Source organism: Lepidochelys olivacea, assembly GCF_965140295.1.
Source record: "Lepidochelys olivacea isolate rLepOli2 genome assembly, chromosome: 12".
NCBI classification, from domain to species: Eukaryota; Metazoa; Chordata; order Testudines; family Cheloniidae; genus Lepidochelys; species Lepidochelys olivacea.
This window is the reverse complement of record NC_140422.1, coordinates 21,659,907-21,686,123: the sequence shown is the minus strand read 5'-3', so window position 1 is coordinate 21,686,123 and position 26,217 is coordinate 21,659,907. Positions and strand designations below refer to the sequence as shown.

The following is a 26,217-nucleotide window of genomic DNA, read 5'->3' as shown; positions in this document are numbered from 1 at the left end:
CCCAAAACTTCTCCACCCTTTTATGTAAAGTATTTGAATTTCCTGCAACTTGAAAAGAGAAGCAAGAGCAAAGGAACGTCAAGTCGGCTTTACAAGATGAGAAGACGCAACAACATCTGCACTTAGTAAGGTATTTGGAATTATCCCAGATCTTGAAGAATGGGGGCGAGTGGAGATTTTCTGATCTTACCGTAAAAGTGAGATCATCCTTTTCCCCCTCCCCCTGTGAAAAAAAAAGAGAGAGAGAGAGAGGAGGAAAATTATTTGCTACTGGTGTTTGCTTCACTTCTCTTAAGTAAAGAAGGCATCTTGGGACTCAGACGATTGTCTGTGATTTGCTGTAGCTGTCATTAAATATCTATCAGCCACACAAAGAAAGGAGGGGGGAGAGCCATTGGCAGCCACGAAAGTGTTTGGCAATCGCGTCTGATCCATGTTCGTAAAGCACTTGAAACACCGTTAGAGTCCATCCCCTCTTTTCTGATGTACATTATTGCAACCCAGGAATACACAATCAAACTCGCACCGCATCGATTCGCCAGCGCTCGCTAAACCCAGGATTTCACCAATGAACTTGGACCTCCCCCGCCCCCCGCAAAAAAGTAATCTTCAAAGGAGAGTTTGTGAGTGTGTGTATGTGTGTGTGTGTGTGTGTGTGGCGGGAGGGGGGGATTTTTGCAAGCAAGTGCTGCCCAGTCTCCCCAGCGAAGGCGTCTCGGGGCACTGCAAAGATTGAAAGAATAGAAACCTAGGCAGCATCACCATCTCCCCGACCCTCCAGCCGGAGCTACTTCGCGAGACGTGCACAGACAGCGACGGAGAGGTGCAAAGTGGAGTTGCTCGCTGCTTGGGCTCCAGCAAGGTGTGCGCTGTGCAAGCCGGGGCGCTGGAGGTGCGTTTGCTGCGGCAGCAGCAGCCGGCCAGCTCCCCAGACCCGGGGCACGCTGGTAAGTTGGGAAGGAAGGAGGGAGGAGAAGAGGAGGAAGGAAAGGGTGGGTGGGGTTGTTGATGTATTGTATTTTTTCAATGCACCGGGGAGGGAGGATCAAACAATGCTCCAGGCTGCCCGGAAAGGGGGTGGGGGACTTTGTTTAAAAAGAAAAGCAAAAAGATCCCCAAAGCACCACTACGCCCTGAGAGGGTCCGGAGTCGTTCCCCCACCCCCCCGCCCTGCTCAGTGTCACTGCCGGGTAGCTGGGCTGCTTGGGCCGGAGTCACGCCGGGCTGGCTGGCTCCCCTCTCCCCCCCATGACTGATTTGCTGTCACCGTGCAGGGAGCGGACCTGCCCTGGCACATCAGGCCTTTATGGAGAGAGGGTTCAGGTGCTTAGGTGGGTGGCAGCCGGGGGAGGGGCAGGGGGCAAGTGCACTGGGGCCCCCAGCTCGGGGCTCCCCGACAGCCCCCGGAACTGGGCTGACCTGGGAGCAGAGGGGTCCCAGCGCACACGATGTACCGGGGCCCCACATTTCTCTCGGCGGGCCTGGGGGTGGCTGAGACTTGGGCAGAGACGGGTGGCGTCTTCCTGGGCCGTGGTGGGCAGCTGCGGGGGCAGGAGATGGGTGCCCCTGGCTGCAAGGGACAGCTATGGCAGCAGGGGAGGAGACGTGAGGGCCTCGGGGAGGCGTGGGGGGGTCCCCTGGTTACACGCTGGGCTGGAGCGAGTCCCCTGGCTGTGGCGGGGGACCCCCGGAAGGTAGGAGGGGGGGGTCCCTGGCTACAGGCAGCATGGATCCCCTTGACGATGGCGGGCAAAGTTGGGAGGGGTCCAGCCTGTGGGCACAACGAGGGGTCCCCCCCCGGCAGTCGGAGGGGGGGAGGGGATCCGGGGGTCCCCCCCGGGTGTTGCAGGGGGGAGGGGATCCGGGGTCCCCCCCCACCCCCGGCAGCCCGTCCCTCTGGCGGCGCCTGCGGCGCGCTGCGCAAAGAGTTAAGGCGCGGGCCGGGGGGAGCGCGGTGCCCCGCTCCCGCTCCCGCTCCGCAGACTAGTTGGAGTGACACTGCGATCATCTCGTTTCCCTTCAAGCTTTGCCTGTTGCCGCCGCCGCTGCTGCTCCAGCGCCGAGCCGGGAGCCGGAGCCAGGGGCGCCGCCTGAAGCTCTGCCGACTCCCGCCAGCGACCCCCCCCTTCTTTATGCCGTGATCTCCGCGCCCGGCCAGGCACCGGGCGTGCGGGGCGGGGCGGACGGCGGGCGCTCCCCGGCCCTCCTGCGCGCACCCCTCGTCGGGGGGCTTCCCCGCCGCCGGCCTCTGGGGCGATTTGTCAAACTTCCCCCTCCGCCTGCCCGCCCGCCTCTCCCTGCGGGCCGCCGCCGCCGCCGCCGCCGCATGCACAGCCGCAACACCCCCCAGCCCGCCCGCCGAGCCTGGGGCCGCTCACCGGATCTCCGGGGCTGAAGCAACTCTGCCCACCCCTGCCCCGAGGCAGCCCACCCCCTCCTGGCACCCGCGGCGGCCGCAGGAGCTCAGCATGCCGAGGAGGAAGCAGCAAGCGCCCCGGCGCGCAGCAGGTACGAGCGCTGCCTTCCCAGGCGGTTTGTTTCTCCCCTCTCCGCCTCTGTCTCTTTCATAACCGCTCTCCGGCGGGCAGAGCGAGTTGGGTTTGCTCTGAGCTCCCAGGGATTGCCCGTTGCACGCCTTGGATTTTGCAGAGTAAACTTGGTCAGGCAGACACATCACTGTGGCTTTTTTTTCTCCTTTGGGGCTGGGGGGTTGGGCATGATGGTCTTTTTTTCCTACTTTTGGTTTATTCCCAGCGCCCCCAATCCCCTTTCCCCCCCTCCTATTCCTCTGTTTTGGGGACGACACTTTGTGAAAACGAGGGATATAATAGATGTGTGTTGAAAAGATGTGTGTGGCTATAGGGGTGGAGGAAAAGAGAGGTAAATGTTGCTCATTTCCAATCCCTGCTTTGGCACTCACTTTGATTTTCTCCCCTTCCTTCCCTATACAGTCTCCATCCCCTTCTTTCAATACACTCACAAGCAGTTTGTGAAAGCCATTGATAATTTCTTTGTAAACAGCTAGTGTATGTATGTACTTATGTATGTATGTGTGGTAAGTGGCACAAAGTGATATTACAGGCTTGCAGTGTTACTTGAAGATCAAACCATAGACAAGACTCCTTTATCCAAGTTTATCTTTCTCCCTCTTCCCCCTTGTACTGCACTGGAGACACCTCCACTGGACCAGCAGATCCACCTAGTTGGTCACTTTCTTTGGCAATCTCCTCCCTTAATCCTATTGATTTTTTTTTCATTTATGAGACCAAGCTGGGGAGCTGCGAAGGAAACCAATGCAAAGGGTGTGTTATCCGATAACTAGCTCTTTTTTTTTTTCCTTTTAAGAAATTATTTTCTGGGCTTTTGCCCTTGTGGATTTTGTTCTGTTTCTTTATGCCTTGAATGTCAACTCCTCTTAAACTTGAGTAGCATTTTGTGGAAAAACCAAATTTGGGGTGGACGGGTGGAGGAAAACCCAATAAAAACATTATTTTACAATAATGGAGGTATGTGGGGTGTAAAAAGGTTTTCTTGGCCTGTTGCCATCCTTGATTTGATGGCTGATTGATCACCTGTCATCTGGCTGCCTTTGATCTATTCATTCCCAATAAACATCAATAAATCACTTGCCATAGTAACGCCAGACTCAGTGACGTCATATCTGGCCTGTCAACTCTCTGTCAGTGCAACTTCAGGGACTTTTGGTTAGTTTTGTGACATAATCATATGGACATGCATTTTGATATTGATGATCCTTATACTGAATGGGTAGAGATATAGTCTCTCCCTTCATTAGGAAGGGTTAGCTATTTTGGGGACCAATAATTTAAGTGTAGACTGAAGCACTCATGGTGCATTCTTTAGGAGGGACCCATGTATATTCATGAATTGTAGTAGTTTTCCAAGTGGTTTAATTAGTCCATTCAGAATTACCTACTAAAACCTAAATAAAGTAATCTTGCTACTTATGACAGCATTGTCAGAAGAAATGCTTTAAAAAATCTGCCAGTGCACTTAGAAATATGAGAACCTTTCAAAGTGGCATGATTTGAACTTAGTAAGCAGCAAGCAACACAATGAATAACATAAAATATATGGAACTGTATGTACATTTCCTCACCACCTTAAGTATACTTAAGTTTAACATACTTGTTTTGTAATAGAAGAAACTATACTTGTTCACAGTAGATTTTGTAGTCTTAGTCTACATACTGACATTTGGAAAGTTTGGAACGTTTTAAAGTGCAATAGTAATATACTCTAACAAACATTTTATTTAAATAATACACTTTAATATGTTGAATTTCAGGTTAGTGCCATCAAATAATGACACTTGTAAAATGGATTCAAAACTTTGTCCTTCGACGTAATTTGAAAAGTCTAGGCTGTAAACGTAATTCAGTTTTTGAAGAACTTGGTTTTCAGAAAAGTTGGATATAATCTTCAAAGAGGTGAGCTATAGTTTGGACTTTAAGACTCTAGGAGAATCTTTCTCTGGTGAATTCACACATTTTCAAGTACTCTGTCTTTCTGTTTTTGGTTTAAGTGAACTAGTCATGATGTATGATATATCTTTTACATTTAGTAAAAGTGTAATCTTTACATTTGTAGCTTTTGGGGGTTACCACATAAAACATAAATTATTATGACAATTGCCTCCTGCTAAATGCTGTTTTATTAATCAGACTGGAAATGTTATTTTTTCTATTAGCAGCATAGGCAAAAGTATTTTTTACACTTTTTAAAAACAGCTAAGAAATAGCAGGTTAGTTAAGAAATATTCATTACAAAAACTTGACTGCAGGACTAATAGGAGATGGAAGAATGGTTTTACTCTATCAAAATGACCCGTCAAAACGACTTTGTTTCATATTTGATTTAATTGTCTCTCTCCTGACAGGCACATTCATCAATAGCTTAATGGTCAATCAGAAGTTGGCAGAGTGAGTGCTTTCATTCTTTCCCATACACTAGCTTTGGCTTTACTTTATCAAAATGCCTCTGCCTAATGGATATGGGGGATGTCGAATGACTGAAGGGCTACTTATTTAAGAAGAGTGGGGGGAAAAACACCAAAAACATTTATGCTGTTGATAAGTGCATGAAGATAAATAAGTGTGCTGTGTGAGGGTTTTTTTTATTATGAGGCACAAGAAACTTCTCATTTTTTCCCTTCTTTTTGGCTTCATAGCTGCAAGTTATAAGGTTCATGACTGCTTTTGTGGCATTCTGAAAGTGATGACAAATTGATTGCTTTGTACCGGTGGACCAAAAATAAATAAATTTAAAAAAGGACTGGAAGGATGGGGGGAATTAAAGATGTCTGCTGATTGGTAACTCAGGAAATCCAGTCCCCAGCAACCTTGAGAATACTCTAGATTTTTTTTCTCTCCAAACTGAAAGGTCCGCTCAGCCATAAAAAAAGAAAAGTTGTTTTGCCAGCTTCATTAGTGTTCACCTAATTAGCTGTAAACCTGATGGATTCCTGACAGCTTTAATGATTGGAGATGACAAGCTCCACGCAGTGTCATCCAGCAGAATTAGGTTTGCAGCTAGTTTGATGTAATCAAGTTGATATTACACAGTCCTGGTTGCCTTTAGTTGTGCATTAACTCAATTTTCTGCTGCAGGTGACAAATGGGCTTTGGTACCTGGATAATCATGTCATAGGAATTAGGGCCCTTTTAATGGTCTGGAGTAGAATAACAACAACAAAGAACTCTCAGCAGCACAGAGCTTGCAGACATAACAGACAGGTGCACAAATTCTTTATGTCTAGCCCAAGTGTTAACACCACACTGTAGAAGACTAAAGCTGTCTTTAAGAATCAAGAATCCATAAAAATGAAAATTTCAGTTTGTTTGCTTTAAGACTGATGAATATCATGGATAAATTAGGGGGGAAATGTCAGAGGATCATAGTTTTTAACTACACTTGTTAATGTAAGGGAAAGATCTAAATTACAGTTGCTGTTCCAGTGACTTTTGCCATTTAAGTTAGAAGGGAGAAAAACACTTATTAGTTAAAGGCTACTGTCTAGGAGAAATAGTATACTAATGGAGGCCAGTCTGGTTCATGCAAACAATAATTATCTATCTTTAAATTATAGCTTTTTATTATTTTATTATTATTATTATTATTTTTTACAAACACATCTACTTAAAAGATCAAGACAATGTGGTTATAGTCTCATTGACTGAAAAGACTTAATACACATTCTGTATACATTCTATTCTCACTCTTTAAAAGGACTGGAAACTGTAATGGTTTGTTGGAAACTCATTTACGTTTTTTTTTATTGAATGAAACAATTACTGGTTTCAGGCCCAGACAATAATGCTGCATTTGAAACCTCTTATAGAACTTGGGGCTGTGATATTTTTTCGACTAAAATGTGTTCCAACCAGTAGAAATAATCCACACACTTTCTCTGCTCTATTTAGCTCTCTAAACCCAACCTTAGTGTTTACATTCTGAAGAGGCACACACCATCAACATGAACACTTTAATATAACTGATTAATTTTCAAAGGTGCTGAGCATCTCTAATTTCCATTGAATTCAGTGGTGTTTGTGGGTTCTCAGCAGCTTTGAAAATCAGGCCAAAAGTGTATAACAAAAATTCTGTTGAGAGATAACACATAGGTCTTTAGACAAAATTCTAGACATGCAGATATGAGTTCAGGAAGTTGAACGCATTCCGTAATTCATGGGAATTGCTTGAAGCTACATAAATGCCCGGCAACTACATACATACCCCGCAAAGTAAATGTAGTGATAAAGTAGACTACCTATAAAGGTACTTGCAGTGTCAGCCCTTGGTATGTTATTTGCCTCCAAACCTGCCACATATTTTTCTGTTGGACAGAGATTCTTCCTAGCAGCAAGCTGACAAAATGATTAGTTATGGCTGTCCTCTGCTTTTTTTTTCTGCAAAGTGTGAGGAACAATGCAAAAAGAAAACAGGGCATAAATGTAAAAAGGCCTGATAGATTCCACTGAATATCCTGCTGGAAAACAGAATTTTCGAGAATCAGCTGCCATTGCTCCCATTAGCTTGACAGCTGTCAATTAGGGCTTCAGTGCTCTCTTGGGCCACAGTTTATTGCGTGCGGTTGATGTTGTCATTTTGTTCTCAGTTTTGCCTTGAGCGCTATCGTGAGCAGGAGTGAAATAGTCAATAACTGATGTATCAGCAGTTATTTCTTAAATTGGCTCACAAGTCTGCATTTTTCCTCTTTTTACTAAAGATTGTTTTGTAAAGTGATTAGAATGAATTGTGACTGCTGCAGGGTTATGGGAAATGCAGTGAAGCTAGGGTGAGTTAGCAGAATTAGAGTGGTTCCTTTTTGTCAATGCTGTTTTCAGGATTAGTGTAAACTAGAGTATAGAAAAGATCACCTTCGGGGTATGAAGTGCATAGTAAATTTTAAAGTGTGTTGTATACATGATTACATATACATGTAGTGATAAATGAGTGAGTGAAAATAAATCATTTACCATAGCATAAAGTAGTCTCACAAGTAGCTTTCTGTACAAACCTTGTAACTAGCTAGCCTTACCATATAGTAGTCTATATTTTAATCCAATATCTTGACTGTTTCTCAGCTCATCCAAATATAGTCTTGTAAATTTGAATACAGCCCCATTTCATGACACAACTACTAGATCAACTGTAAAAATGCCTAAAATACTCTATTGCAAAGTAGGGGTGGTCGTGTGTGCACGTGCATGCACGTGTTTGTGTGTGTATGTATATATACAGTACTGAAAATAACACACCTAGCACAATCGTGTTATCTGTCAATTACATGAGATGGGCTCTTTAGTAAATGATACTCAGGTGTTCAAGTCTCGGATATTTTTATTCAGTTACACCCCAAATTGTGGTTTATGTGCTTGAAGTTAAAAATGAAAGGTGAATACAGTATATTGTATTTAGTAACAATGATATGGACTGGTACATCCAGACAGATAATATGGAGTTGTAATTAGACTGAATAGACAGGCATTCATTTTTAAATTTTTTGACACATGCATAAAATAGTCATATAATAAGATAAGATGACAATTTTATGTTAGGTTGATAAAGTGTCCCGATACATGCATTTAAATGTCTGTAAGCCTTTTTTTATCCAGACAGATTAATTCTAGTTTCCAGCATTTGCAGTTAGTCATTAAATTAATTTTAAAAATCCCACTAAACAATGGATGTGTTCTTTTTTTGTGTGTCATTACCTAAAGCATGAGGACTGGAAACATGTAATCAGTTAGTTTTTCCTTGATTTCAACATTACTAATAAATTACATCAAAAATTGGTTCAAAGGATTCAAGCCATCATCCATGAGCAGAAGGCATTGTAGTTTTTTAAGAATAATAATGCAGAATAGAACATTATAAGTGCTTGAAATTGTTTATGACCATTTACATGAAAAAACTGTAATGGCTCAGATAAAGGGATTGTTGTCATAAAGACTGTAAGACTTCTTCCCCATAATTTTCCCAATTTTACGACTGAAAGACATTTTTTAGCCAACAGATAGTTCATCAGTATTTAATAGTCTACAGAATTTAAACACTTTTCATTGTAATCATAAAGATTGAAATTATTTAAAGAAAACAATCAGTGGTGTATACTCCGGGAAAAAACAATCACCAAAAGGTCATAGAATACCTGAAAGCTTTTTGCCATTATCTTGTTTGCTGAGACAGTAAAGGTGTGTCTCCAAGAATAATCTACCTTTGTGTTTGTGCTTAATTATAAATTATTAATTCATAATGTCAGAACACATGTTATTAATTATGACTCTCTTTTCTTCATCCAGAACAGCTGTTTGGGAATCGGGTAAGTTCACTACATTTTTTGGCATGGGAGTTCACCAAATGAAGAACTCTCCATTCCCAACCCACGTTACCACTCAACTCCCCTTCTTTTCATATTAGTTTTTTTTTTAAGTGGTTAGAGTAAGTTTTACATTGTTTAGAGTAAACTTCTGATCTTTCACATAATTAAGCACATTCACAATAAACAGACATTTTTGTGGAGGTGGTTATGTACTGGCCATGAATAATTCTTGTTTTAGCAAGGCTATATTAAGGTAGAGAGGTCAAAAGGACACCTCCATAAGCTTCTAGTGGGGGAAAGTAATACAATTTTCATGCCCCTCTACCAAACTCCCACCAAACTTAACAAGTTTATGTTGAAGAAAGAGCTGTATTATTATACGTTTGGAATGACTGAAATTCATTTACTTTTGATATTTCATTTTTATCATTAAATTGAGCCCTGTGTTTCAGTTTCTTATGTGTTCTTTGTGGAATGCATGTTGCATAAAATAGGCAATTTTTAATGAACAATTTAATGTAAATGGGTTCTGAATTTAAATTAATATTAATGAAGCTTTGAGTGAATTTATTTTGCATACGTAAAGGCTTGTAACTCTTTCACCCACACAGTCTTGTCTTTATGTACTAACAGATTTGTTAGGTGAATTGGCTAGTTTCCATTTTTTGTGATAAAACAATCTTTAATGGATTTTATATGGTTATTTGTGCCAGTTCAGCTTTAAGCAGGCCAGTATCTCTATTTAAAAATATACTTGATTTTACACGCACATATAAATAGTTAATATTTTAAACATCTATTGCCCCTCTGTTTCTTAAATTTTTGACTTTAGTTTTGCCTTTATGCTTGGGGAGAAATTTATTCCGACAATAGTTACTACAATCAAGATGTTTTCTTTCTTTGGCTTACCTCTAATGTATTATGTATTCAGGAATGATGGGATGTTCTATAATTAATTCTGTTAGATATAATTGCTATAATCACTTTGATGCTACACATAATAAAAGTAATATGGTAAGCATATGAAAAAATATAAACACCTTATTGTAACACTCTAAGTAAAATTCTTTTAAAAAAATCTTGTTTAAAGCTAAACTTCCTGTTCCTTATTTTGTCAAAGATGACACTTTTATTTAAATGACATTAATTTTTAAACGAATGGATTTTGGAAATGGAAAAGTCTCTAACTGGTGGAGAATCTCAGCTAGTTGTGTGTATGTATATTTGACACTGTAATCCATTAAAAATATAGTTATTTAAGAAGCCAGTCTTTACAGATGTTGCCAGTGACATGTAAATATCACTGTATATCTCATGAAATAAGAGACAGATTTGTATGTTGCATTAAAATCGAATACGTAGTAAATAACAGAAATGGAGCAGTTATCAATTGAATACTTTCTTGTCGTGCAGAATTATGGGAAATATAAAATGTATGAAGCTTAGCAAGTAACTAGAGAACAACTTTTGTGGGTATATGCCCAAGTGGGGATGATTATTTTTTCTTTTTTTAGAAGTAGCTTTGAATTATTGTTTGCAAACAGTTTTTTGATAAGGAGGAAATGGGGAAAAAGATGTCCAGTGGGATATCACTGAAACAAAAATGTTGATGTGGTCATAGTTCTTAATTAGTTGCACTCCATAGTTAATGCTGCAAAGATCACTTGGTTTTTGTCTACATGCTTGTAGGTCTCTCCCCAACTCATTTATATTTTACTATTCTGTGTTTTCTACGCAATTGAGTGTACAGATCAGGCTTAGAATGTGAATTATAAAGAAAAGTAGAAAAATATAGTTAATGTAGAGTGAAAAAAGACCCCCCCCCCCGTGTTATTTTCAAATAATACATAGTCTTTGTGTAGTGGGGAGAAGAGGTATTATGTTTAACTTCTGTAAGCTGAACAAACAATCCCAAACCAACCTCTTACTGAATTGTTCTAAAGGAAGAACAGCATAGAGAAGGGTGCTGTTTTTGAGTATTTCTGGGACTGGGCTCTGTGCCTGAAGTCCTTTTCCTGCTAGGTCAAGCCTGTTGCTGGAGGGCCAGATCTCAGCGGGGCCTCCAGAGGCTTGGCGAGGCTGTTCAAGACTGGCAGCCATCAGTCATCCATCTGTGACACAGAGTCTGTTTTTGATGGCAGGGATGATAAAAGGCCTGGGAACTGTATAGGCCCTTGTAATCAGGGCCAGTGCTGACATTCTTCTCAACTTTGACAGCTTCTTCCTTTTCTCTCTTCACCGCCAAGACTGTCTCAACTGATTTTTTTTTCCTCTCTCTCTTGTTTCATGTACTTGATCAGTCTCAGATGCTGGGAATTATTTTTTTCTGAAGGGAGGGGGAGTGTTTCTTTTGGTTTGTGGGTTGGGCAGGTGTGAGAGGAAGTCTGTTTTTTTTTTTTTTTTTTTTGTACTGTAGGCCTGTTGCTAATTAATGTTCCTCCATAAGATTCTGTCGGAGTTGAGTAATGTTTTTGATCTTTATGCCTGATAACTGCATACTTAATGAGATTTCAAAGCTGTGAGTGCAGCTCCCTACAATTATTGACAGATGCCTTTTCTTTGCCATTGGGTTCAGCTTCATAAATCCTCTTGCAGTAATGAGGTTCAGAAGTGCCACCCTGCCAGTGAGCTAATGAAAGGGGGGGGGGAGGGAGCAGCTCAAGCCTGCCTGACACATTTTTTTCCTTTAAAATTTACTATGCAGATGTCAAGCTGTGGGACGATTACTTCAAACATGCTAATTTTTATCTTGCTTTTGTGTCAAGCCTGCGTGCCATTTTTTCCCCCAGTAATAAATAAAAATAGAAATCTCAACCTATTTAAATTTTATCATGGATCATAACTGTTGAAGACTTTGATAGATGTATGTTCTTTTGCAGTTTCCAGTCAGTGGAACAGTTTTTTGAAATCTGAAGGGCAGAGAGAGGATGGAAAAAAAAAAGCTCTTTGGGCCGCACGTCAGCCTGCCCTAACCATGCACTTGAAACATCGTAGATTTCATTTTAGAGTTCTGAAACTAAATCCTGGTGGAGAATAGCCGCACCATGCCAAAGAGTCGATTTCCTTTTCAGCAGAGCCATATATCACTGACCCACCCTTTCCTCCTGACAGAATGACATGTGTCATTTATCAAATGGTTCCTGCCAGACAGCGAGGGAGGGTGTGAGTGTGTGGGGGGGGGGACGGGGGACGGGACGGGACAGCATAGTTTCATGCAGTGCTGTCTTTTCCCCTTAGTACAGCATGGCTACAACAGTAGTGCTGATTTGGGGAGAGAGAAAGAGACAGGAAGACAGAGAAAGCGTATGTGTGTGTGGTGAGAGGGGGGTAGATTGGCAGAGTGACTGAAGAGGTTATGTTCTTTCATATTATCTGCTAAGTCCTGTTGTTCAAACCTCTTTCTCTCATGCTCTGTTTTTTGTTTTTGTTTTAGTTTGGCAGTTGGGAGAAACTGGCTGACATGTATCATTCAAGCAGCACCAGCTTGCTGGGGGTTGTGTAAATGAATCTGGGAGCTCTCAGTTTCACATGATTCAAACGTGCATTATTGAAGATGGATGTTCCTTAAAAAAAGATTGATGATGGATATCAGGCTTATAGTGCCATTTATCATTTTGAATATTATTTAGACTTGCCGTGTAAAGCTGTAACTTGAGAGCTGGATGAGCTGGGACAGAGTGGAGGCCTCGATGTGCACGTTTTGATTGATGGCTTTGCTTTCTCATTGTTTGTTACCAGATACTAGCTGGTCATTATAGGAGTGCCTTACAGTTGTTTTAAGGGGCTGGATTTGTGTGTGTGTGAGAGAGAGAGAGAGAGAGAGAGAGAGAGCGTGCTTCAATGGGATAAATTTAATCATTATAATAACATAGACAAATCTAAGGCTTATTGCAAGGATACAGGCAAGCTTTTGCATGAACACAGCTACATACTGTACATAACATTAAAATAGAAACAGGACTGTAGCTGTTAAAGCAAAACATTGTTTGACATTGTCAGGTCTAGTATAAAAATATGCTTTAAAATATGCATATGAAAAGATTAACACAATTCAACTTCTTTTCACTGACTGGCTTACATTTTGATACTACAAGAGTGAAGAAAGCCACGTCCTAGTAAAATAATTATTTCAGTGTTTACAATTTTCACTTCCATCCACCTTCTCCCTCCATTTCAGGGAGTCTTTAAACTGTAGAGTTTACCTTCAGATGTTTGGTACTTGGACTGGCTGGTCCGTCTATATGCTTAGACAGGGTTAGCACTTACTGTTTTTGAAGTACTTCTGCTAGTACCAGGACATCCCCACCTGCTGGAAGAATTAAGGATGCAGCCTTGTATGAGCAGTTAGGTCTTAAGTCACTTGGAACTGTAGGCAGTGACTATCATAAAATGTGTACTTAGTGCAACAATGTAGCGCAGTTTCAGAAATGAATAAAATAGAAACCTAAAATAATCATGCATTCATGCACAAGCATTTGGGGCAAGCTGTTCAAGATCAGTACCAAGTATGACTTTATTTGAGTTTGCTAATTGAATTTAATATTTCTTGTATGGCAAATACTGTAGAAATTAAAATTATGGTAGGAAAAGTTAGACTACAATAGCTTGTCATTAAAATAAATCAGTTTTAGCTTACGTTAGTTTGTAGAAGTAGATAATATTTTTGAATCATTGTTGAGTCAAATTAACTTTTTTCTTGATTTCAAAAAGCTTTTCTAGGAGGAAAGGGTTATAACAACATCTAATAAACAATATATAGCATGATGACATGCATTTCACAAACTGATCACTAACTTTGTGTAAGTTTTTTAAACAAAGTTTAGCAGAGATCTGATGTTTGCTGTTCCTTCCACAACTCCCTTTCATTTTACTTTTGGTATTGTTTCTCCAAAAATAAGAAAGAGTCAGATTTATACACTTCATTAAAGTCCAGTGTTACAGAAACTATAAAAAGATAATATTGTTTTCTATAGGGCTTTCTACAGAAGAAGGCAGAACTTTGATCTCCTACCCTTGCAACTTGTGCGACATAGTAGGTAATTGAAGTACAAGTGCCAATTTGCTGGAACAATTGTAAACACACCTTGATACAAATGGCATCATTGCATTCTTACTGATTAGAAAACTTTGCTATTAATAGACACAAAGTCCATTTCAGGTGTAATTGGTAAGGAGCTGAGTGCACTCATGGGGAGAAACCTTGTTTTGTTTTTTGTTCGCTTTTATTCTTATCCCTTTTTTCAGTTTTATAGCTGGAGACATGATTTATTGCAGCCATCCATCTTTGGGGCTCATCCATCACATCCTGGTTGCTAGGCAATCATGGCAGCAGCTGTTTGCTTTGAATCAGACAGAAAAGTTGTCAATCATCAAAGGCAGGTGAATAGCATTAGAAACACGCTATTGTCAGACGGAATAATTAATCAAAGAGAGAAAAGATAATTAAAAAGATATGACCCTTGCAAGTACTTGCTCTGGGTTGCCTGGAAAAAGAAAAACTGCCTGGTCTTTTCTAGACACTTAAGCAGCTGAGGGCTGATAAAATATGCACTCTGCAGTGCATAGTTTTTAATTAATTGAAAAAGGTTCAACATTCAAAGACGATGCTGGAGAAAAGTCTGATTATGAGCAGAAGTAATATTTATTGTTTGCATGAAAGGCTTGACATGGAGTTCTAACTTTCTGTCACAAATCTCCTGCACGCATGCACTAAGCCTCTTACAGCATTACTATCTTCACTGGCAGTGACTAGAGTATACTGTTAGTCTCTTCAAGTAGAGGTCCTAAAGCTTTCATCCAGCTTTTTCATTTTGGGTTACCTTTGCAGTGTATTGTCTCATATGCTATTCCTCATAGTGACTATCGTAGTTACTCTAGTTCTGCCATCAGGAAGGCAAGCAAACCTCAACAAGTCTGCAACACTGCACTTAACTCAGCCAGTGGGAGAGGTGTCCAGGCAATAACTTCATCATTTTCAATCAGCTTCTGGAGCAAGAGGTTCTCTCATGCGGTCCTTTCCAAACCAGATCTTCCAATATTATCATTGTTCTTTAACCAGCATAGTAAAAAGCAGTGTCAAGATATCTAATGTGTAAAGGTACTCAGATGCCACAAAAATAGGCTCAGAATAGTGTGCCCCAACACAAAGGTTGGGGCAATAGGTACCTACTACTTGTGTTTTAAAATGTAAAAGGGTCATTGACCTGGTATCAAGAAGTTGGGAAAAGCTCATATTGTGTTCAGCCTGCAAGTCAAGGAATCATTTTTTGAACACTGTAATAGACAAAAGGCTGGAAGCTTGTAGGCCTAATACTGTAAGCCACAGGTATTAGACAGGAATACTGTTTTATTATAGAGTATATGTATGTTATCCAAGAAACAGTACTTTGCCCGCTACACATATATTGCCAAATGTTTAGAGCCCAGGAAATCTGTTTTTGAGAAAAGTGAAAAGTAGTGGAGTTTAAATATGAAGGTTGGATTATTAGAGTTTACTATTTAGTAAGCATTAAAACAGAACTGACTACCACTTTCTCTCTCCTTTTTGTTTTTGGATACTATACTTGTTTTCCACAGTCCTTCCACAGACTAGCAGGGCTTCTAAAATTGGAAAAGAACCTCAAGTCTTAGGAGTCAGAAGAATAAAAGGACCTTTTACATTTTCTACAGGTTGGGGTCAATTATCTGAATGGCATGCAGGGATGTAAGCACTTAACTGCTTTTACCAATCTTGGGAGTTAAAAATAATGGGGCATGATTCTCTATATTATTATTACACATCTCAATCCTGGCACACTGTGCTAGAAATGTAACTCCTTGAGTTCAACCTGAGCTAATGCAGGAGGCAAAAATAGTGTAGCCGATGCAGCTCATCTCCTAATTGTGTATAATCTGTATCTCACAAGACACTCTCACACCCAGTTTCACTTGACACAGTTCCAGTGTTTAAATGGAAAACAGAACACCTCTAAAAACAAAAACTACCAAAACAAATTCACAACAGGGTTCCATCTGAATATAGGCTACAATACAATACCCACTACATACAGCTGGAATATTTCCAGTACTGGTGGTAGGAAGCTCAAGGTGAAGCTAACTTGGATGACTTGACGAAACCTGTAACTTCAGTTAATAGTTCTAGTTATTGGATCCTCAGGAAAGGAAATGTTCACCAGAAGCGTGTATAAGTGTCACACTAAAACATGTTGAACCATTGCAGTATCTGTGTTAGAACTGGTTTGAGATGTATCATGAACGTGACATACAACAAAAGTCAGTGCTGCTTGTCATTAAAAATACAAAAAGAAAAGGAGTACTTGTGGCACCTTAGAGACTAACCAATTTATTAGAGCATAAGCTTTCGTGAGCTACAGCTCACTTCATCAGATGCATCTGATGAAGTGAGCTGTAGCTCACGAAAGCTTATGCTCTAATAAATTGGTTAGTCTCTAAGGTGCCACAAGTACTCCTTTTCTTTTTGCGAATACAGACTAACACGGATGTTACTCTGAAACCTGTCATTAAAAATACAATGATATTTTTTTCTAGTGTTGGGATGTTGTTTGGCACTTGAATTCTAAGTTGGATAATTACATTTTTGTTTACTTATGTACTTCCATTTTAGTTGGACGCATTATTCTTTCATTACCGTCGTAAACATAGGGTTGGCTGTGAGTGTGGTTGGCAAATGGATTTATATGAGATATGTATAATGCTATTTGTAGCATGTTTTGGTGCATTATGTAAACATGAGAACTTTATCACTATGTGAAGCAACTTGTAATTGTCATAAAACTCTTTTCCCCGTTATTCAGTTTTTAACTTTTCCCCTTATGTACCAACATCTCAGTAATATCTTTGTAGTGTTTGCTGATTAAAGAGTTTTATTTAATGATAGGGATCCATGGCAAAGTTCAGATTCCCCCGAGTGGAGGGATATAGTGCCATCTTCAATATAGTGTTGAATAAGAGACACATGGATAGATGGCTGAATATTGAAAAACAGGCACCTACTGTTTAGTCTGGTTGTGATTTCTTAGCGGATTATAGGCAAAAGTACTTTCCCATGATAGTCTACTCTCCTTTCTGCTTATAGAAGGAAATTAGATCAGTCTTTGCTCCCTGAATTTTTATATATTCTTTTTCCTAAGGATGCTGGCTTATATTCTTGTGAAATATTGCATGTTCTTGAAATAAGGCAAAATAGTTATTCCCATTCCCAATAATTAATGATTCACATGTAAAATAGTTGGGCATTTGGAAATTATTTTCCTGACTTCAGACCCCTTCCCTTCCCCACCCCCAGCACCTTATGTATTCAGAAGAAGAAAGCTTTTTGGGGAAGGTAAAATAAACAAGCAACTAAGCCTTGCAGGAGACAGAGTTAATTTAGTTCTTTGTTAGGATTTAAAAGTTGGAAAAAGAGTATCAAACATTTAACAACTTTACAGATGAAGAGAACAATCAGACTTTAGAGGCTTAGTGTAATTGCTGATGGCTGTGGGTTTTTTAGCCAGTGAACGGGCATAGGAAGTAGCGCATAATAAACATCAATATAAATAAAGAATTTAACTCACTTTGTGCTGAGCAAAATGTGATGTCCCAGTTAGAGCTACTGAATGTTCATTGATATATATGGAAAAATATCTAGAAGAAACACGCATAGTGTGCTTGGTTGAATTATATACTGTGCATGGCTGAACTGAATAAGGCATATACAAGCCATATACTAGTCTCTCGCATTATATTTATCTGTTGAATATTCTTCCACCTCTGACCCTTCATTACCTGAGACCCAGGGCTTTCTCCACTCTCTTCAGAACCCTCTCTCTTCCTTAAAGACTCCAGTGTCCCTCTTTACCTTGGAAAACTTCTCATAGTGTAGAGTGATGCCCCTTTCATTCCACTCCTTCAAGGCTGTCTGTCTCTTTTCACTCCTCTCAGTCTTGGTTGCCACTTCATCTCAAATTCTCACAAGGCTGCTTGTTAGGTTCACAGTCTCCCAATCCTGAAAGACTCTTCAGTGATGCAGGAATATTTCTGTTCACCCTGCAGTTTGTCAACAGCGTGGTGAAGAAAACTTCTGCTGACTGAACTTGGAGTTTGGGAAATGTCCAGGTTTCCCTGAGTAATTTCCTTAGCTATTGCACAAGGGAGATTGGGGCAACATTCGTACTCCAGGCTCAGTCTGCTGCAGACAGGAGAATTTCCTGCCTCATTGCTATGAAATGGGGTCTCAAATAGTCTCTTGTCTCATCCAGCAGAGGCTTTCTGGGACACTGTTTCTGGAATGATGGGTGTGAAAGGCAGTGGATCTGCTGTACTAGGTGGAAGACAGCCACCTCATGCAACCTGAAGATCCAGGGAGAAAGCCAGATGGCCTTGAAGCCACAGAATAGTGGAATAGTTTTAAGCCACCAGGTGGCTCCCCCAGCCCCATGTAGACTTCAAGATAGGGTGGTGCAAAAGAGACTTTTGTGGAGAGAAGAGGTGTCAGAGTCTGGTGGGAAAGTCTTGTGAGAAGAGAAGCCTAGAGCCTTGGAGGAGAAAATAAACTAGTATTTAAAGGCCTTAATAGCCGACTATTAGGTCCCTAAAATATAAATATCTGAATCCATATATCGGCCTTATTTACTCATCAGCCTTTAAAACAATTGTTTATTTTTAAACACACAACTTGCTTTCCATCCTGTCAGATCTATCTAATCCAAAAACACTTTGCAAGCACTATACTAATTTAATTAGTTAGATAATTTGTGCGTAATAATACAGTATTGGTTACTTTATGGGTAGGATAGAGAGACATAAAAATAAACCAAGTGTGGACTAACTGGTTCTGACTTGTTTTAACTTTTTTATTCAAAGTATTTGAAAAGTAGAAGGAAATAGAATCTGAAACAGCAGGGGAAGAGTGTGAGTGTTTTTTATATAGTGAAATTTACCCAGCATACCACGTCTTCCTTTTTTTCCCCCACTCTGGCCTGCAATAAAATGGTTCCTATCTGTATTAGTTAGTATGCTTTCTCTATAAAATAGTCTAGAAGTAGTGAAATCTTACTATGTGACTGCATTTCATATTGTGGTGCCCAGCTGAATAAGCAGTAGGACAAGCTTACAATCAGCTGTGAGAAGAAAAGAAGGTACAATTTTACAGCACATTCTTGTTCTTAGGAGTGTGCAACACAAATTTGTGTGACTCAAAACCTCAATCTGGCCTTTATGATTAAGCAATAAAATAAATTACAAAACAAAGTTATTGTCATTTTGAAACTTGTATACTCATTGCTTGTGAAAGAACCTAAGTATTTAACATCTCTCAGAGGAAAACATCTTTCATTACTTGGCATGTTCGGTGGTACTAGTTTTCAGCTAACAAAAATGTACTTGTTTGCATTAGTGTAGAGTCAGGAACTTATTTGTAGATGGCAAAAGAAATTTGTGAGATAAATTTACTGATTATTGATAAAAGAAAGCTACATAGTTAAAAATGCAGGACAGAACCATAGTTCTGCCTACTAGCAAAGTTCAAAAGTGTGTAGTTGGACTCTGCCATTATCTTCATACAAAGTATAGTTGGGTTGCATTGCTTAATCCCATTGGTATTGGACTGTGTTTTTTTTCTGTGTTTGATCAATGCCTAGCTCAATGGGATCCACAATACAAATAACTAAATAAATAATAATAATTAATTAACCTCTTGAGCACCCCAAGGCTTGTAGCATGTATCCAACAAAAAAGTTCTTACAAGATCTTTAATGCATGAGACCATGTATAAGTAATGATTACTATAGTCCGTATCACCACTGATGTACCCAGTGCTTTGCAGCAGGGGTTCTCAAACTTCATTGTACTGCGACCCCCTTCTGACAACAAAAATTACTACACAACGCAGGACAGAAGCCTGAGTCTGCCCAAGCACTGCTGCCCTTGCGAGGGGCAAAGCTCGAGCCCCACCATTTTGGGCGGGGGGGGAGGGGGCAAAGTTGAAGCTAAATGGCTTCAGCCCCAGGCTGGGGGGCTGTAAAGAAACCCTGAGCCTTCGGCCTGGGTGGTGGGGCTTGGGCTTCAGCCCTGGTCCCCAGCAAGTCTAAGCCAGCCCTGGAGACCCCATTAAAATGGTCGTGACCCACTTTGGGGTCCCGACCCACAGTTTGAGAACTGCTGCTTTACAGGCATTAAAAGGACAAAGCTTCCCACCCTTAGGAACTTGTCTCAACCATGTGTTCTTATATAAATCTATTCTGTGTGGAACACAACTTAATTGAGAGGTTGTCTCAGGAGTACCTGACTCTCCCATTCACAATACTGTGTCATTCCAGTTGCATTTGCAGCAGTTGCTTACCTGGGAAAGTAATAATAGGAAAGTATTTGATTTTTTTTTTTTTTGTAGCTGCTGAAAGCAAGGCAGAGAGCCAATATCATGGGACAAACTGGCTCTCTGCAGACCCACCAGCAAGTCCTCAGTGGGCTGCTGTTTGAGAAGTGCTTATCTGAATTACATGCCCTATCACTGTAGAAAATATTAGATTTACAAATTAATCAACAAAGCCCAAAGTACGCTCGGGCCGTGGATCATAAACAGTTAATATTTTAAGTGACTAATATTAGCCAGATATGGGTCAAGATAAACTTGGGTGTTCTTGTTGGGACTGCCCTGAACATCCTTATTGCTGTTGTCAATTAAGGAATAAGGGTTTTTTTTTTTTTTTTTTTTTTTTTTGGGGGGGGGGATTTTTCACATTTAGCCAGTACACAGAACAAGTTCGCTGCTTGTTGCTAGAGGCAGGGTTTGAAGTCAGCAGTGTTGCTGTTGGCTATCATTGGGAGTAAATAGAGGGGAAATCAATACCATCATTGGTTGCTCTTACAAGACCCAATCCAAAGCCCATTTGAAGTCAATAGGAGTCTTTGGATCAGGCCCACAGTCTCAACTCTGGGAATGAAGCTGGAAAAGATCACAAGGTAGAGAATATTTTTTAAACTTTGTCTTACATGCTGTCTATCCGTGGGATTTGTAGAGTGCCCATCACTGTATTATCTAGGGGCCAGTTTTTTAAGGTATTTGGACATCCGAAGATGCAGAGCGGTGCCTACTGGGATTTTCAGAATGCCCAAATACCTAAATCAGGTGCCTGGGTTCTTTTGAAAATCCCCCTAGGTGTCTACCTGCATCTTTAGGTGCATAACTGCATTTGAAAATATTCCCCTACGTGTTTAGCAGTCCTTTTTTCCTGTGCAATGTATGTTACTAATGAGTCAGGACATAGCATTTTCCATGTTGGCATTCTATCAGATTTACAATTATAATTTGTTTCACAGTGGCTATGCAATTAGTAATCCGGTGTCAAGGAAGTTTTATTAATATCAGTAATTGTATTGTATTAGTTTATAAATGGAAAGTATTATCACAATCAAGAATCTATCTTGATAGATAATGTCATTGTGCAAATTTGGCGATGGATCCTATTCCAAAAATGCACTCTTCATCCTTAATGTTTTAGCACAAAATTACACTGGCTATAGGTAATATGTCAAGTCTCCCTAAAAATTTGATCTTGATTTTTCGTCCCGTGACAATACTTTATTCAATAAATCAAAATCTTCCTTAACTGTTAGCAGCCAACTTATTTAATGGTTATTTCTGAAATGTTGATACAGGGTTTTTAGCAGTTAATAGTGTTTATACATTCCAGAAACATTAAGTAGCTAGGTTATACTGGAATTCAGTAAATTGCCCTGAAATGTGTGGGAGCACTATATACTGTGCTGTATCTCAGTAATCTGTTGCCAGACGTACCATGACATACCAAATGTAATAATAAAGTTTATAATGATGGTATTGTTAGGCGGCACATATCACACATTATCACTGAGAAGTGAAGGAGCAAGGCCAGTTGCCCAATGTTTAGACTGTAGCATTAGAACACTGCAGATGTTCTTATCTTATGAAGATAATTTTGTGCTGAATCAGTGATTTTATACATTCTTTGTATGGAAACATGCTCTTTGCCTTCGTAATATTTCTGGAGAAAATAAAAGGAAGGGTATAGTTTTTATAGATGCCAAGGTTACTTCCCATATTTCTTTTAGAAATGGAGTTCAGCAAACGCACCCGAGTTCATTTGTAATTTTTCTGCAGTTTACTTTTTCTCCATGGATTCTCCTGCATTGCTATTTAAAATGGACATTCTATTAAAATCAATAGAACATCTAGACAGACCAGGTACAGCCCCCAGTACATAGGTAGTTGTGTTCCGGATGCACCATCCTTGATATATTCGGGAGCAGTGTGGTGGGAAACACAGCAACAAGATACGTGGCCTAAAACTATTAGTGTTTTTTAAAATCTGTGTACATAGATGCATTTTCAGAAAATGTCATCTTCATCAGGGTTTTTAATTCTGTTCATTATGACAAAACACAGCAAGCAAAGACAGAGCATGAAATACAGCTGCAGTCTTGAAGTTTCAAGTTACATTGTAGCCATACAACAATGTGTATTATTATTATCATGATTGTCTTTTGGTGCTTGTATGTATGTAAATTAGATTAAAAATAAGATCAAGGCAGACATGAAATATCAGTGACAAAACCAGAAAAAGATGAATAAGCTATTACAAGCTATGAAAAATAAAAAAGATGCTCTTATTAATTTGACAGTGAACCAAAAATCACAAATTGTATGACATGAGAATATTTTAAATATATATTTACCTTAAAGCTTTGTTGAAGCCATGACTCCTTACCGCACCTCTGGTCTGTCAGGAATTCCGTTACAAAATCCTCTTTGGAGATGTTTGTGATTCAGTTGTATAGTTCTCTAGTATTTGAAATGTCACATTGTTTGGCTTAGCATAGCAGTATTTGTAAGTTTTGGTGTGTATTTTAAATATTTCTTAAATTACAAATTCACACAAAAAAGTTTTTAATTTTTAGACTTTGGTTTTTAACATGGTCTTGTTTTTAATCTATTTTAAAATGAAATTTTGCAGGTAACCATTCCAAAGACAAAACCATTGAAATAAAATAGCTGATATTTTGAAGCTGAAATAGAGCTGTACTGCATACATAGCAATTTGTTTGTATAATCATTTTTACTATGTTTTTGTTTGTATGGATCCAAAACTTGCAAACACAGGGCCAAATTTAGGAGTCTAAGCTGCATCTGAGGAGGGAGGGGGACCACGGTCTAAGGGAATTTAAGTAACCTGATGTAAATGCTGTTGGAATAAAGTGTACGTAAGCCCAAGTGAGATTCCTTCGTGCATCACCTCTGAATTTGGACCATTGGCCCAGTCTTGGAGCTGCTTCACATCTGGCATTTATGTTGAATTCAGTGAGCGCTCTCTGCATGGAGTGACTGCAGGATCCTATACTGTAGTGCAGATCCTATACTGTACTAATGATGATTCCAGCATATATTGTAATAGCTTATGATGCAGAGTATGTAAGGAACACATACTAATATACTATATAATATATATTTCTCTCTAAACAGGATTGTAAACCCTTCCTAAGCCACTTTCACTTTCATAGACCCTGATATGAAAATGTACCCCAAATACATCATAAACACATTTCATGTTATGAACACCCAGAATATCATCTGTGCTATTAATAATATGAATTTCCAGAATGTTTAGAATTTTCAGCTAAATGTTAATGGGTCTGTTTGTATGTCATGTCCAAATGAGAGTAGGATCACGCAACATGTCAGTCACATTTTGCTTTCCTTTTTAATGTTATCATGAGGGAAAATAAATGGAATAAAAAAAATTACATTAAAATAATATTAAAGATTTGTCTTTAACCCACAAAATCAAGGGCATTTGCAAAATACAGCTTCGGTATGCATCCATTCCATTGTACCGGAGCACTGAAGGGATTTGATTATATGTGCTACGCAAGGTAGCTTGAATCAGAGCCAACCCTATGTGCCTGTGAAACTGGCAACTGCAGAGCTTATTATTGGAAGCAGGGCTTAAGGTAATTGTACTTTCAAGGTCTCGTGTCCAGTGTGACAATAGCTGTTTTGATATCTTTAGGGGACCGTGTGTGACTCTGGGTTTAGGAAAGGGGTGGGGTTTGGGGAACTGAGCACAAGACTGGGAGCTAGGAATTCCTGAATTCTCTGTGGCGTCACAGGCAAATCACAGAATCTTTCTGTGCCTCAATTTCCCATCTGTAAAGTGGAGGTAATTACAGTAGCTCACTGAGGTGCTGTGAGGATTAATGTTACAAGTAAAATTTTAAAGATGAACAATGACATGTCAGTGATGATTATTAAAGGCAGCGTTTATGATTTAACTTACTATTTTCTTGCTTTCACATATATGTGTAACCTTTCACATAATTTGAAAGTATCTCCCCCACAATTAGTCATTTGGCAGACATTGAACTATTTAGGGTAAGGAACTTGCATGTCAGGCAGGGACAGCTGCTCTGGGAAATAGCTTGTTTTGCAAGTTTTTAAAACCAAAAACTGTAGTAGAGGTAAAGCAGCTGCAGAGAAAAAATGCTCTTTTTACAATTAAAAAAGGATGATTCTAAATTAAAACAAAAACAAACAAGAAAAAAAAAAACTTCTGAAAGCTCTTTGAGAGGAAGTGAAGGAGAAATAAGTCTAAGGAATGCCAATACAGCTAATGTTACAGTTGTCCCAATTACTCATATCCGAAACTAGAGATTGAGGAAGCTAGGTAAAAATGGGCCAAATTTTGGTCTCGGATCTTTGTGCATGTGGCTCCCATTCATGTCAGTAGTTATTCTATATATGAATCTCAGTTTAAAATTTGGCTTCAATTTTTTTAATTACTATATTTTAATCAAATATAAATATGTATAAAGTCAAACAATAAGGGAATCAATGTCCTTCATGCATATATGGATACAATCTTTTTTAGATATATGCAAAAAATCATAACTGACATTTTAATAAGTTAAATATATATTTAGAAATTAAATATGGCATATTCTAATACTTCTAGACAATTTCAGGAAATATAAAGGTGATATTCTTTATGTAATTGGTTAGTCTACTCAATCAACTGTACATTTTGTGGCCAAATCTTACAGCCCTTATTCAGGACTCACCTCGCTGATTTCAGTGGGACTTTACTCACAGACTACAGTGAGCAGGATTTGGTCCTGTCTTTCTTTTGTCAAATACAGTTTCTTGGGAAATTTACAAATGGCAATTCTCCTCTTCTGTACTATGTATATGTACATAACCGAATGTGTGATGATTTTTTTTAAAGAGCTATAGAGCTAGCTATCTGTATGTACACAGAGATAGAGTGTATGCACATGTGGTTGTGATATCTATGTGATAACTTCTTTGTCACATGCCTGTGTAATTTATTAAGTACCTATAATCCATTGCCTGCTGTCTCCCTGGGAGTTGTTCTAACATTCTAACCCGTGAACAGCTTCAAACAGCTGTCATTTTATAAGAGCTTGTCAGGGAAAAGTTCCTTCCTTTTCCCCCTTAGTATGGAATTTCCCCCTAAATTATACCTACTTGAGGTCCAGGACATGGCAAAAAAACAATTCTGGGCCAGAAATTATGTTTATAAATACAAAAGTATCATGGCTTTAAGGTATGTCATTTTACATTCTTGTAGGGAAAGAGACAGGAGTTTTGTACTACTGGAAAGGAGAGGCTCTCAGCACTTGACTCTATCCCTGAAGAGGACTAATAAATTAGACTTAACATTTGTTTGTGTAAAAAGCTATATTATGTCATTTTTGAAGGGTGGTGTTTTGTATTTTTTCCTACTTTGAGCCTGGATATACTTGGACTCATGGTATCTCAGGCCATGTTACAGCTGGAGTGTTACAAGAAATAGTCACAATAAAATGTTTGAAAACTCTTTTTTTAAAACATTCCTAAAATATGTTACTGAAAAAAACCTGTGTGGCATGGATAAAAACACATGATAATGTGGCATAGAATAAAGGTTTAATCAGCACTCATTTTGGATGATCCACAACCCACATTTGTGGCTTTGAACACACACACACACACACACACATACATATTCATTTTGTAGTTACTCAACTGCTATTTGTATAATTTGTTTCTCTTGCATACTCTGTTCTGATTATTTACTGTAAAGTGGTCTTTGTTTAATTGATTTCTGTCTGCCAAGGAAGAAAGTTTGCACTTCTAACACTCACATCTGTCAGTACCATACCAAAGGACTCAGTCCCACAAGAGAGAAATTGAAGAAATGAAAACAAATACGTTATAAAATGAAGTGACAATAATGTGTAGTAGTATAAAGATTGCTTTGGGCTGCTTTTGAAAAAGACAGTTAATGACTTGTCCTAGTAGATGGTAGGGGAATGGTACAGATACATCTACCTACCTT

General features: G+C 39.4%; 1 protein-coding gene across 3 annotated transcripts in view; it reads left to right on the top strand.

The window, feature by feature from the left end:
- Nucleotides 1–269: 269 nt before the first annotated feature.
- The window catches only part of TSHZ3 (teashirt zinc finger homeobox 3), a 69,503-nt gene continuing 43,555 nt past the window's right edge, over nucleotides 270–26,217 (top strand). Inside the window, exons 1-3 of one of the 3 annotated variants that reach the window (XM_084644198.1) lie at nucleotides 271–947; nucleotides 2,025–2,508; nucleotides 4,310–4,451. Coding sequence is in view for 2 of the 3 variants with exons in the window: in XM_084644195.1 (XP_084500321.1) it covers nucleotides 2,469–2,508 (40 nt within the window). In the remaining variant the exon portion in view is untranslated. Of the gene's footprint in view, nucleotides 948–1,189; nucleotides 1,332–2,024; nucleotides 2,509–4,309; nucleotides 4,452–26,217 lie in introns of those variants that run through there. The other 2 variants (XM_084644195.1, XM_084644196.1) reach the window with 2 other exon arrangements.